This window comes from Mustela nigripes, chromosome X (genome assembly GCF_022355385.1).
Source record: "Mustela nigripes isolate SB6536 chromosome X, MUSNIG.SB6536, whole genome shotgun sequence".
NCBI lineage: Eukaryota > Metazoa > Chordata > Mammalia > Carnivora > Mustelidae > Mustela > Mustela nigripes.
Genome location: NC_081575.1, coordinates 97,411,492 through 97,426,111, shown reverse-complemented (window position 1 = coordinate 97,426,111; position 14,620 = coordinate 97,411,492). Strand labels below are relative to the sequence as shown.

Below are 14,620 nucleotides of genomic sequence, written 5' to 3'. Positions count from 1 at the left end.
AAACAGAAGGCATTTCCATCAGAGGAATTAAGCCATTCAAGACGCTATGGGTGTTATTATCTAATAAAGGAATCTGGAAATACCTTAAATACTTCAGATTCATTATAAGAGCACAGACTGCATAGAGGATAGAGTTCCCTTCTTGGCTACTTCTGTTCCCTTTCTCTTTCACTTACCGCTCTTCCATGATAAGCCCAAAAGAGAATAATCTATACAAGATGTTAGCAGTTTAATGGCATGTAATGCCTACTGGTTACAAGGATTCCCTGGGGGGTCTGGAATTTGCACTGTGGTCCCCTCAAGGGTAAGCGAGGACATCGAGTGGGACATGTGGGAGGTAGGTGGAGAGAGGCACACGCCGGATGTGGAAAAGCAGTACATGGAAGAATAAAGAACTTTTGAGCACCGCTGTGTCTCCATTAGGCCTTGGGAGTAGACAGAGTGAAAGATAAGGAAGAATGTAGAGATGCCTAATGGATGCTTGACCTCCCTTTCTCCGGTGGAGGGGTCTGGAGGAGGATACAGATGCGGAAAGGCAGCCTTCCCATGGTGAGGGGTCTGGCTGTGGCTTCATTCACACAAGGCACTGCTACAAGCCTGGCTCAAGGTGAAATGGAGTCGACTAATCATTACCAGGTCAATGAAACCCTTTGTATCCGCAGGAGGAAAACACGGCTCCGAGACCCGGGCAATTCAGTTCTAAAGGATCTAAGAGAAATTTCAGAGAGGGAGACAGGGAGATGATGTTAAGCGCCAGGGAGGCAGGACAGTCCAGAGAGTTAACAGAGGAATGGAAGAAGGACCTAGGACCTCAGGAGACAAAAGGCTCTCGGGGACCTAGAATGTGGAACTAGGTAACATTTCGGAATGTTTGATCACCTTAACTCCGTATCAAATGACTTTTTTCCCCCTTGCTAACATATGAGAGTGGTGACAAGAATGTAAGCAGAAGGTTCACAAAGGACAAGGGATACTGGGTAAGGGCCGGAGAGGACACGGCAGCCTGTTAACAGATCCTGACCGAAACCCACACATATAAAGATAACCATTCTGAAACCCTGGTTCTCAAACTTCCAGGGGCCTAAGAAACCTGTAAACGGCTTGTGTTAGGTACAGACTCCAAGGTTCTGCCTCCAGACTTTCTGTACTTGGAAGAAGAACTCTCACAACTCAGCAGGGGAACTCTAGGACAGTTCTTTAAGAAAGAATTTCTTGAAGTATTTCCTGTATGCCCTAAACGTTACTGGTCGGTCTCCACAGGGCAGAGTGACATTTGTCAAGGACATGATTTTGAAGGCTATCTAAACGTAGTAAAACACCACGAGCTCAGAAAACATTTTCATTGGCTATGCTAAGCTTGTGAAGTGTCTTCAAGACACATTTCTAAAGCAATTGTTGGAAGGAGCCACCCTATTTTTATTTTCAAGATTTTATAACAAATATTTCTAAATGACCATGACTCTTTGTTTTTCCCTCCTAGTTTTATCATAGACCCCAAGGGCTGAAAGCAACCTCAGGGATTTTTGTTCAACCCTCTTGTTTTGCAAATATGGGAGCTGGGATACGAATGTTTAAAGACAGTGTGGAGGCATGTAACTTGAGCTGTTGTATTTAGACATGGGAAAGGGAAGCTGCAGACTTTTCTTATATGAGGAAATCCTAACCTTCATGGTTTTCAGCAAATGCTTTGGATCCCTGAGCAAAAAGCCTTCCTGGTGATTGGCAAATATACTCTATTTACCCCTACTGACTACTCAATGGAAAATAATGTGGAGGTTTTGAAGGGGCATACTTAGCTCTTAACCATTTTCTATTAATCTTTATTAATGAAGACAAGAGCTGAGGGGCTACTAGCTTTTAACAAGCAAGTGTTGATCCTTAATAAGCAGGTAATGTCTACAGTTTGTAAGGCTGAGGTAAAACACGGAACTTCTAGGTATGTCAGGATACAATGCTTGTCTTTAAGGAACCCTTTGGTATCAGGGTGCTAAGAATTATAAAAGCTGCTAAAGTGATTGTTAGTTCTCTAGACACAGATATTTCAATTATGAATGGGTTGATGCCTAGTTTGAAATCCTTAATAAAGCTTTACTCTGAAAGGCATGTATTCTTTTTTTTTTAAATATTTTACTTATTTATTTGTCAGAGAGAGAGAGCATAAGCAGGCAGAGTGGCAGGGAGAGGCAGAGAGAGAAGCAGGCGCCCCACTGAGCAAGGAGCCTGACACGGGACCCAATCGTAGGACCCCGGAACCATGACCCGAGCCAAAGGCAGTGGCCCAACCCAGGAGCCCCTGAAAGGCATGTATTCTTAAAGCAAGATGTGTTAAACTGAATTCTTTTTTCACTTTGACTCCTTTGGTAGAACTAATGATGTCCTCCTGTATATCTTGGGTACCCCTGTGTAATGAGATAGCACTTGAGCATATAGAAAGAGAAGGTAAGAATGCAGAAGTAATAAGGAATCATAGACATAAAATGGGAGCTTTGGGGGATTTAAATAAAGAGAGAGAATTAAACTCAAAGAGAAGTAAACTTTTTTTTTTTTTTTTGTCCAGCTGGGCCGTGAACTCTAACTTTCAAACATAATTAACATTCCAAGAGTAAGAGAAAGGAGGTCAGAAATAGCCAATGTCTAAGTTGCATTTTTTCTTCCTTAAACTAGAAAGACTGTGCTTCCTTTTGCTCTTTGTTTATTGTCTATCATAGAAAAACCTTTAAGATATTTTAACTTCTAATACCGATTACTCTCTAAGAGTTGTATTTCTGTTGTGGACTGTATCATGTTGGTACTCATGCCTCTCAAATTAACATTCAGAATCCCATAAAAGTGAATATTGGCATATAGCATTCAAAAGTTTTTCTCCCAAATATGAAAACCTCACAGAATATAAATCTTTCTGAAATTGTTGTTGACAATGTATGTGCTTCTCACGGCTAATAGTATATATAATAATCTGGAAAATATAATCTGGTGACAGATTGAATTAAAATCTGCATGCATATTTCTTATGGAAAAAATTCACTAGACTGCTTCCCAAATTGTTAATATTTTCCAAAATTAAAACACAAGGTTGTAGAAATGGAATCTTTTAGAAAGAGAAACATTTTTTCTTTGGCTGATCACAATTCTGATGTTGGATAATGTCATCAATAACTGTGTGTGTGTGTGTGTGTGTGTGTGTGTGTGTGTGAATTTGCTCATGAGTGTATGTATGCATGCAAGTGAACATCTTTTACTTTATTTTTCTCACACCTAAAACAGTTAGTGTTTTGCTTTGTTTGGTGGCATTCAACTCTCACTGAGTATTTATTTCTTCTTATACCTCTTGGACATAATGCACATGGAGCAGATGGCATATACTTTCCTTGAACTAAATTATGAGATGGTACTATACAATTTCAATTAAAGGATTCTTTTCTCTCCAAGACATCTTATCTACTTTTTCTTACACCCTACCTTTGAACTTCATCGGTGCCATTTAAATATTAGGAAACCAATGCAGAAAGTTTCAAAATTTGCCTAGATTCGTATAAAGTAACAGCACAATTAAAAATAATAGGTTGGTAGAATTTCTAGGGAAATTGAAGAGACTGCCCATGTCTATGCTTAACTCTGAAGCAGTTATATGCTCAAGATTATATGCTAGGCAGTTAGTAATGGAGCCAGACGAGAAAGTAGGTCGCCCAAATGCCAGTCCAAGATTCCTTCTACTCTACCTCACTGACTCATTTAGAGCTTGGATAAATTAGCCAGACAGAAAGTCAGTAAGGAAACAGTGGCTTTGAATGACACATTAGACCAGATGGCCTTAACAGATACATACAGAACATTCTAGCCCAAAACAGCAGAATACACATTCTCTTCAAGTGTACATGGAAGACTCTCCAGGATAGATCATGTGATAACCCACAAAACAAGTTTCAAAAAATTTCAGAAGACTGAAATCATATCAAACATCTTTTCCGACCACAGCAAGATGAAACTAGAAATCAATCATAAGAAAACAACTGCAAGAAACACAAACACATGCATGCTGAACAACACGTCACTGAAAAACCAATAGATTGATGAAAAAGTCAAAGAGGAAGCCAAGAAAGACCTGAAGGCAAATGAAAATGAAAACACAGTGGTCCAAAAACTTTAGGATGCAGCAAAAGCAGTTCTAAGAGGGAAGGTTATAATGATAAAGGCCTGCCTCGAAAAGCACAATCTCAAATAAATAATTAAATCTTACACCTAAAGGAAGTAGAACAAAGTCCAAAGTCAGTAGAAGGTAGGAAATAATAAAGACCAGAGTGGAAATAAATGAAACCAGAGACTTAAAAACAATACAAAACATCAATGAGACTAAGAGCTGGTTTTTTGAGAGGATAAACAAAATATGAACTCTTGAGTCAGAGTCATCAAGCACAAAGAGAAGGAGGAGTCACTATTTGCCTGGCAGGAGAAATACCATGATCACACAAGAAGGAAGAAAACTTGAATAAAATCAGAAATGAAAGAGGAGTTACTATGGACATTACAGAAATACAAAGGATTGGTTATAAAACATTACTATACAAATTATATGCCAACAAATGGGACAACCTAGAAGAAATGAATGAATTCCTAGAAACATACAGCCCTCTGAGACTGAATCAAGAAGAAATAGAAAATGTGAGCAGATACCTAGCAATGAAATTGAATCGGTCATCAAAAAACCCCCAACAGACTAAAGTCCTGGACCAGATGGTTGCACAGGTGAATCTTACCAAATATTTAGAGAAGGGTTAATACCTATCCTTCCCAAAGTATTCCCCTCAAATAGTAGAGCTTGGCGTTTTTTTTTCTTTGTCTAATTTAGCTAAAGGCAGCAAGCACAACCCCCTGAAACAACCGTGAATACTTAAAAGAAACGTGCCATCCGGTGTAAATGATAATAGTACAGGGAAGACCTCAAAGTGAAGGAACCATCAGAGAGGGAGATATTCAGAGAGGGATTTGGATGAAAAGGTGGAGGATGAAAGGAAGGATGGCAGTCCAAGGGCGAGGACCAGCAAACGTATGTACTCCTATGGGCAAGTGAGAAAACTGGTGGAGAGCAGCAATGGGGTTAAAAAGCAGAATCTTTTTGGCTCAGAGAATCCATGCTGGGGAATAATTAGATTGCTGCTTGGTGAGGAAGGAAGGGGGAGGTAAGGGAAGAACAGGAAAGAAAAGGGATTATCAGGGTCTTAGCAGGTGGAGAGTAGATGAGCCACAAGCCACTAGATTCTGGTGACTACACATAAATTTCATGAAAGCCATGATTTTTCTCTTGCCAGTTTTGCTCAGTTGCATCCTCAGTGCCTAGAAGAGTGCCAAGTACATAGTAAAGACTTAGTAAATATTTGTGGAATGAGAAAAATAAATGAATGAACAAGTAAAATATGGGCACCAACAAGACTGAAGTTTTTCAGCAAGGGAAAAATGTGCTAGAAATGTCCAAGGAAGAATACTTTTGTAAATGTGATATGGATGATATCAATGCATAAAGAAACAGAGACAAATCTATCAACATAAAAAGACATGATGGAGACTTACGTAAGAATCATAATCATAGGCAGAGAAAAGACATAGGGCAGAAAAAAATAAATGGAAGGAAAGCAACATAATCTGGACTTGGAACCGGAAACACAAGGATACCTCTTATGAGCCAAGGGAATGCAAAGGGATACTGCAAAATCATTTGGATTCCAAGGAGGTGATGGGGGATGCAGGAGGGCACTTATGATGAGTGCCAGGTGATGGATGGAAGTGTTGAATCACTAAATGTTGCATCTGAACCTAATATTACACTGTCCCGTTAACTACCTGGAATTGCAATAAAAACTTGAAAAAATGGACACCTGTGTAATTAAATACTGATGTCTCTATACTTTGAGATAGAAAAATGGCTTCCGAATCCCTTTTAAGATAATGAACCAACCTACATCTTTTATAGGATGAAATGTTATAGCTTGGGCAAACACCGGGCAGTTTCTCTGTGCTATCTTTGCAACTAGTTTTTAGTTGTGGTGACTTTTCACCATAAAATAATGCTGATGGAGGAACTGACTAGACTCATAAAGCCAGCTTCTAAGCATCATGAATGGTTCTGTGTCTGACTCTGCCAGGGTCCAGTTCTCCTGCCTCATCACCATCCTAAATTGTTACCTGTACTGGGCTGCTTTTGGCTGAAATATGCCATTCAATCTGGACTGACCGATACCCTTCCTTCAATGATATGTCAGGAAAGGGACTGAAGCCCTCTGATGTGAAGAATTATTTCTTTTCTTTTTTTTTAAATTTGCAAGCTAGTCCTTAAAAGGCAAAGTGTAATATGAGAAAGGTCTACATAGAAGCCGAAACCATTGATTGGAGTATTTAAATTCTGGAATTTGCAGCACCTTAGATAAGCCAAGGTAACTGTTTTCTACTTGATTAATGACAGCAAGAATTAAACTGCAGGGCCTGGCATATGGGAAATTGCTGAGAACGAAGAGCCCATATTTTGGCTGACACGCTGTTTGCCGCTTTCGATTGCTCTTTCATTTCATCAAGTTCACATGAAGGAGAGGATAGGCACTGAGTGATGTGCAGAACAGTTAGAGCAGCTTTCTTCTCTCTTCCCTGCAAAAAAGAATAACTTTCTTCTTTTTTAATTTATCTGCCAATATCTTTCCCATTTCACACATCTCATTCCTTTTTAATGACAGAGGTTATGAAAGTGGCCTTTGTCATTACGCTCACTGACCTCTCTTCGAGTTTAAGCCATGGGAAGCGAATGGAGTCTCGCTGCCTTTGAAAATGCCACTGCCCTCTGTTGTCCCCAGTGCACCCTAAACACACTGATACAACATCATGGACCAAACAGAGAGATAAAAATGAGTGTGTTGGAAGCTGGGATGCAAACTTGGGGGTAAAAGCTTATAGGTAATAAAAGAAAAAATCCTTTCCTTCTCCTAGAAATATCTGTTTCTCTTTTCCATCCTTTCATGTAGTATGTATTTATGTGTCAAAGTAAGGTGAGTCCTACCTTTTTCTTTCTGCTTTATACTCTACAGGATAATATGATGGTTAAAAGCTCAGAGCGTGGAGCCGGACCCCCTGTATTCAGTCTTGGACCTGTAACTTACTAACTAAATGACCTTAGACAAAAATTATTTAGCCCCTCTGTACCTCACTTTCTTTAAATATAAAGACAGAATAAAAACAGGGCCTAACATGTAGGGCTGCTGAGAGCATTAAGTGGGTCAAGAAATATAAAGTGTCCATGGCATGTAACGATTGGTGATGCACCGTGCATTAGTTGCTATCATTCTTATTATTTCACATTAATACAGGTATTTACTAGAGTGCTTTTGTATTACGAAATTTCAGTGGTACTTTCCCTCATTATTGAAGTAAATATGCTGTATGTCAAAAGCCTGGCCAATTCAGAAGAACAGTAAGGAAGAAAAAGAAATCTCCATTCTGTAATCTTACAACCTAGAGGTAGTACCACCTCTCAGGGTTTAGTGCGCTCCCTCGTAACCACCGCGATGCTTATTCACTCTCTTCTACCAACCCTCCAGTCTGACCCCTCTCCTAGACACAGAACAAAGCACAACACATTTTTATGAAGACATGTGAATTAGGACAAGCGACTGATTAGAAAGCAGGAGACCTGACCTCCACTCTCTGAACTTCCCATGTCATTTACGTGACACTGGGCATTTCACTTAACTATTTCTGCTCTTTGACCCCCCACTGAACCAATTCATAATGGGTGTAGCAAGAGTTTTACTCTGCACTCCTTATAACAACGCTGAGCTGTATTCACTAGCTTCTCAGGAAAAAGGTGATAAAAAGAAAGGGGCAACTATACAAGAGAGGAGAGTAGAGAACAACCAAAGGCTTAGTTTCCAGAGGACGCCATAACAAAATCTGAGAGGGAGCTAAAGACCAGATGTTTCTATAACCTCTCCCTAGCTGCAGGAGCTATGGAGAGGTCTCCTCGAAAGTTACAAGGCATCAGGGTATTTAAGGAATGCCCTCTGTTATGCATTTAGAATAATGCCAAAAAAAGAATTCCATGATAAATATATATTGATTTTATCACTTTCTGTATAATCCTGTGGTAAGCCAAGAGAGAACTCTATCAAATTAGGATAGCTGTGTTCCTCATTTAAATTCACTCTAATGCCTTAATATGCATCTCTCCCATGGTTATAAAACACTGCCATTTTAATCTAATCTGAACCCTCAAGTATCATCTCCATACCAAGCAAATGAATGATTCATTTATTCAAAATAAAATGAATCATTGTGAAATTGGGTGATTTACATAAACATATGAGATATTAGCTGCTTGAGCTACGAAAGGGAAAGAAATCTTCCCATTTTAATTCATTTCTGGCTTTTTCGTCCCCGATCTTTTCCTACCTAATGTTGAGAGACTTTTTCCGAAGCTCACTCCACTTGAAGTTCATGTTGTCCAAACGTCTTTGCAACAGGGCTGCGTCATCAGAACCTTCCAGGGATCTCAGGACTTTTTGGCCATTTTCATCCAGGTTGTGATAGATATCTGTGTGAGCTTCGATTTCTCCTTGGAGGTCCTATGAGACAGCAGGAAGAAGAACACGGGAAGAATTACCAAACAGAAGAGATTGGCTAAATGTGAGTCTGGAGAACTGTAAAAAATAAGCTGCCTATTCAAAAGACGTTTCAATTAGGCCACCTAACAAGAAGATGCACCTCCAACTCACTCTTCTTGGTTCATTATCTCTTCATGTTATTATGTAGATTGGCAGTGGACAACTTATTAGGTCTAATAAATTTGTTCCTCAATGATATGAATTGGAACATGATGCACCTGCAACTTTACGAATTTTGTAAGTTACACTGACGGGTCCACAGACAAAAGATGATGTTTTCTGGAAGTGATATGAAATAACATTCCATGATGAAGTGCATCCCAGGGCCAATCATTTCATTACACTACGGGTTAAGTCATATTTTCCATGCATCTAAGTAATCTGTAGAGTTGACTCAGACCATAAAAGCATGGAGAGACTAATAAACAAGGTTGTGCTCGGTCCACAGCTCCAGCACATTAATGGGATTCTATCATAGGAGAGCATCTTCTTGACAATACACATCAAGTTCACCTTGGCATTATAGCATCACACATTTATTACAGCATCATACATTCATTAGTAAGATTTTCCATTTAAAATACCATCGTATTTTTAGGCTTGACAGGTAGAAAGTCCACAGGACCTTGATAAGAGTTATCGTAAGAGATTACACATTCCACCTCATTTGTATATACACAGAACAAGAAAATTATCACAGTAGAAGAATCTGACCTTTACATGGTATGTCTTCCTGTGTAACATTTTCAGCTTGAACCGGGGACTACAGCACTGATCCTGTTGCATAGCAATCCTGAGAAAAACCAGCGACTGAAAGAGTCCTGCTTTAAAATGCCAACTTTGCTTACATTCTGTTGACAGAATGAATTTCAGAGCACAGGCTTCACCAGTCAATAATAATAAACAGCCACTTTGTACTCCTCGCTAACCGGTGGCCAGGCCCGTGGGTGTGGGAGGGACCTCAAAGAGAGGAGGCCTGGAATATGCAACTGACAGTTTATATTAAACAGCCAACTTTTCTTATCATTTTGCCATTATAAGCCAGAGACATTATAAATTCATTTTATATATGTGTTTCCCTCCTTGTTCCCAACAGAACACTCAAAGCCAAAGGAACATTCCTTAGAGAGCTGCCGGGGACCAGCATTCCTTTCTGCCTACACAATGAATGGAGGCTTTGTACATTATCTGACTTGCTTTTAGAGATTTGTATGCTTCTGTTCAACAAGTTGAAAAATTCATTCTGAAGCTCTGAACAATTGGATTGATCTGTGTAACTAGGAACTTTTATTTTTTTCTGTTCCCTCTTTCTAAAATAGAATTAAATTACTCTTCTGAGGCAAGGGGGCAGTGGCCGCAATAACATGTTAGCAATTCTGAAGGACTGGCCTGCATTTTCAGTCTCTGATTCTTACATTCAGAATGTTGCACAGGTCAGGTAGATGGACGATGAATGTTTCCCATCACTCTTTTTGGCAGCCGAAGTATCATGGATGGAACCCTAAAGAGAATTTTGTCCCATTCTCTGTGATGGGAAGCCACGAGGGGGAAAACAGATCGAAGGACATCCAATGATGAAAGAAGGGAAATACTCTAACAGACCAGTAACCTCTACCTCTATCCCATCACAAACAGGCTCCTTCTAGAAGGAAATAGCCTGATTTTGAAACGAGTTCATGTGTTGGAAAACTAGCACTGGGCGTCTTGCCAAATGGAGTCTGATAAAACAAACATATTTCTCTTCTAGGTGTGCATACCTACACGGCACAAACTGCCCTCCCGAATTTGCCACTTCCTCAGAAAAGGAGAAAAGTGAGGTTAATTTATCTGAATAAATCAGGACTCCAAAGCAAATAGATCCAAGTTATCTACATAATTCCCCCACTTTTCTCTTTTTACTTTACTTTTCTTCTTATAGTACTTGATTGAAAACTTTGCCTCAGAGGATACACTTAGGGCATTGAAACCAAACCTTTAGTTGCTCAAGAAAATAAGATATATTGTGATTAATACAACAAACTTTCTTCATTAACATAAATACAAATGGGAGTTCACCTGAATTTTTATATGCTGCATTGAGACTGAGACCCAGGCTCTATCAATGGTTCCTCAAGATTATGTATATCAGGAAGTCATCGATACCTCCTTGAAAAAATGAGAGGTCTTCCCAAGCTTAAATAGGAAGTTGATTCATTAATTTGTTAATTTTTATCTTTACCATTTTCATTATACCACACAGAAACATTACTGTTGTGTCATCCACAAAGAAGTAAATAGAAAATCGGTAAACCAGTATTTACTGAGGACTGATTATCTGTCTAGTCTCAGCTGGGAGAAAATGAGAGGTATGCAAGAGACAGCTCAGTCTTTATACTTCCTAAAATCTAGCACGTGCTTTTTATTTAATTCATATTACCACCTAAATATTGATGGTAATTTCCTGCCACACCTCATATGTGTTGGCATAAAAACTACCCCCCCCCCACCCCTTGGAAGTTCAGAGTGGTTGAAGTCAAGTCTTGGCATTAGCCAAAAGGTAACTCATAGCTCAGTATTCCTTCTCTGGGTCATGGTGCTGGCTGAGAGTGACAAATGACATGAACAGTAAAAGGTATAAAACACAAATGTGCCTCTTTATTCTTCCTCTTGGTGCCATGAAGTACATGTTTTCTCTGTTTTTCATATGAGAGCACTGAGGTAGACAGTTGTTTAACTGACTCACCTAAAGTCACCTATCTCGTAAGTAATAGAACTTGAGTTATGTTGACTCTAGAAGATCTTGGGCTGTTCCCATTGCCCCATTTGCTATGAGCACTGGCTAGAAGAGACAGAAGTTGCCTAAGCTGAACAAGACTACTCCTGACAAGGGAGGAATAAACAGCTATTGAGGGAAAAACACCCAGAAAGTCAGCATTACTGATTTTGATTGGAAATTGACCCACATGGATTGATTTATTCTGCATGAAAAACGGGATCCTGACTACCCTTTTCACTTCTTATTTGATTATTGTGCATCTGGGACCATCTGTGAGCAAAACCTGGAAGTTTCTGAGGTCTCCTGACTAAAAAATATCCTTACTGCCAGAACAGAAATTCTCCCTTCAGCAATGTGTTCCTTTGTCTACAAGAGCCACGTGAACATTACACCAAGTACTGACTTGACACATCAGTATCAATGTAGCTCGCCCATGTTCTTTGGGGACAATAGGCTGGTAGGGAATCTGTCAAGCTATGGGACTCAGGTAGCCTGCTCTAGAATGGAGTGGAGTGTCGGTGAGCGCCGAAGGCATTTTTTTTTGTTGTTTGTTTGTTTGTTTTTTAAGGAAGCTGCCATGCTGTAGTGGAGATTTCTCAATACAAGTGGGCAGCATGAGTTTTTGGTAGGAGGAGACATTGACAGGACAGGTAGGAAGGAACACTCATACCCGCATAAAACTACCATGATCGCATTTAGCTTAAGATGGCCACAGAAAAGCAAGGGGGGTTTAGTAAAGAGAATTCTCAGACCATAGCCCACCCAGACAAAAAGGAACTTTTGCAGGCATTTTTAGGTAGTTTTATTTTACTTCTGACATAACTAAAAAAAAAAAAAAAAAAATCACTCAAAGCTAGAGTCACCACATCCAAGGCAGCCTATCTAATGTTTCTCTTCTTTTTGTAATTGTATTCTTTAAAAAGAACAATAATAAATGAACAGGGGGAAAGGTATTTGTTATATAACCATAAAAACAAGTGCAGCGGCCACGACAATGTGTATAAGACTTATGCTACACCAGACGCTGGCCAGAGCACTGGATGTTCGTGAGCTGCTGAGGCCTCTCAGGAACTTTCTCGGGTAGACATAATTAGTATTTGCATTTTACATACACAAGAGTGAAATTTCAGAGAAGTTTAAGTAAAAATGCCCAAGGTCACATGGCTAATAAACCATGCAGCCAGATTTCAAACCCAGACTGTTGGAACTCTAGGGACTGTTGTTGTTAACCACTAGGCTATGTTGCCTCTGAGTTTTTTTTTTCCCCTCTATTCATTTTAAAATTTTCCCAATAGGAGCACCCGGGTGGCTCAGTCTGTTAAGTGTCTGCCTTCAGCTCAGGTCATGGTCTGAGGGTCCTGGAATCTAGCCCCCCGCATTGGGCTCCCTGCTCACTGGGGAGTCTGCTTCTCCCTCCCCCTTTGCCTCTCTCGCTGCTCATGCTCTCTCTCTATATCTCTGTCAAATGAATACATAAAATCTTTAAAAAAATTTAAAAAATCCCAGTGAATTCTTCCTGGTAGTCACACTCCTACCTCAGTTTCAGCCAATCTAGTTCTGCCATCAGCCAATGCAGAGTTATGTTTTCCATACCTCAAGAGTCTCTGTATGGTCTTAATAACATGAGACTGTTAAACACATCTGAAGCAGTGGACAGAGACATACTCAACTGAACAAGAGAGAACGTAAGATAATTGAGAAAATGGGTGCCAGTAAAATCTGTAATTTTTTGCCTCCCCCCACCAGGAACTATAGAGCTTCAAGTTCTGTGTACTTGGAGAGAAAATCTCCAAGGTGATATCAAGAAATTCAGTGGTAAGGCAAGTGGCATGTCCACAGCCCAGCGGTTTTAGGAGTAGGAAGAATCTCATTTCCTGGAGAACTTTTTCAAATCTCACACCCCCTTCTTGTCCAAGAGTCTAGTCTTCTCCTGTCTTAAGTGCCCTTTCTCAGTCTCCAGGGAAAAGCAATGGTGAAGTGCCATTAAGGAATCATGGTTTGAGTCTGTCCCTTCTCTTTCCCTTACGAGCTGCTTAAGTTTGAAAACTCTTTGGCTTCACTAAATATTAAATAGTAATTCACAGCTGGGTTGCATGAATAATTTTTGTGAAATACTTTGAACCGTGTCCAGAACACAACAAGCCTTTAATATGCAATAGCTAATATAAGGATTGCTCTTCTGAGAGAATCAGGGTGGAAATCAAGTGATAGACTTCATGAACTAATGCGACTCGGTTTGAGCCTTGAAGGATGGATAAGACCGAGAGAGAGAGTGACCGAAGAGAGCGTTCTCACTGTGAAGAAGTGTGTAAGAATGGCAGAAGATGGGAGCAAATTTGGTTTAGAAGCAGAACAATGGGGCGCCTGGGTGGCTCAGTGGTTAAGCCGCTGCCTTCGGCTCAGGTCATGATCTCAGGGTCCTGGGATCGAGTCCCGCATCGGGCTCTCTGCTCAGCAGGGAGCCTGCTTCCTCCTCTCTCTCTCTGCCTGCCTCTCTGCCTACTTGTGATTTCTCTCTGTCAAATAAATGGATAAAATCTTTAAAAAAAAAAAAAAGAAGTTTAGAAGCAGAACAATGAACAACACAGCCTGATTGGAACACATGATGTGTGTTAGGAAGCAGCAGATGGAATGTAACTGAGGTCCTTAAACTAAGCAGGATGCAGACCTTCTTTCAGGAAGGCACTGAGAATAAAAGTTTACAAGAAGTACGACAAACACAGGATCATGGATTATTATATTTCTACTCTCTCATTCAACAAGTAGAATAATCCCACTGGGTCCCTAAGTAATAAGACAACTGGGGAAGAATATGAAAACTAATAAAAGTTTTACTAAAACCAAGATAAAGAAGAGAGATGTCGAGAGTCAGTTAGGGCAACACTCCTCTTTTTATTTTCCAAACAAATGGTTATGATAGTATTCCAAAACAGCCTGGGTACCAGTATCCAAATATTTTCTTTCCTATGTACATGGAATTACTTGTCTAAAAAAAGAACTCAGCAAACAATGACCTCCCTATCATGAATACAACCAAGATGTCAGCAAGGAAATGAACAAAAAGCTGCAGGAAGAACAAACATAAGTGACCACATCTCCCTATAAAATTCATTACAGACACACAATCTCTAATCTTTTCTGAAAGCTATTAGTAGGCAAATAAAGGTAAGGCCATTAGTTCCTCTTTACTGATAACTCTCACCTAATTCAAATATACTTGGTAGGA

General features: G+C 39.8%; 1 protein-coding gene across 1 annotated transcript in view; it reads right to left on the bottom strand.

Annotated features, from left to right (window-relative positions):
* The window catches only part of DMD (dystrophin), a 1,970,015-nt gene that overhangs the window by 355,771 nt on the left and 1,599,624 nt on the right, over window positions 1-14,620 (bottom strand). Inside the window, exon 55 of the mRNA XM_059385278.1 lies at window positions 8,428-8,600. Coding sequence (XP_059241261.1) covers window positions 8,428-8,600 — 173 coding nt within the window. The remainder of the gene's footprint in view (window positions 1-8,427; window positions 8,601-14,620) is intronic.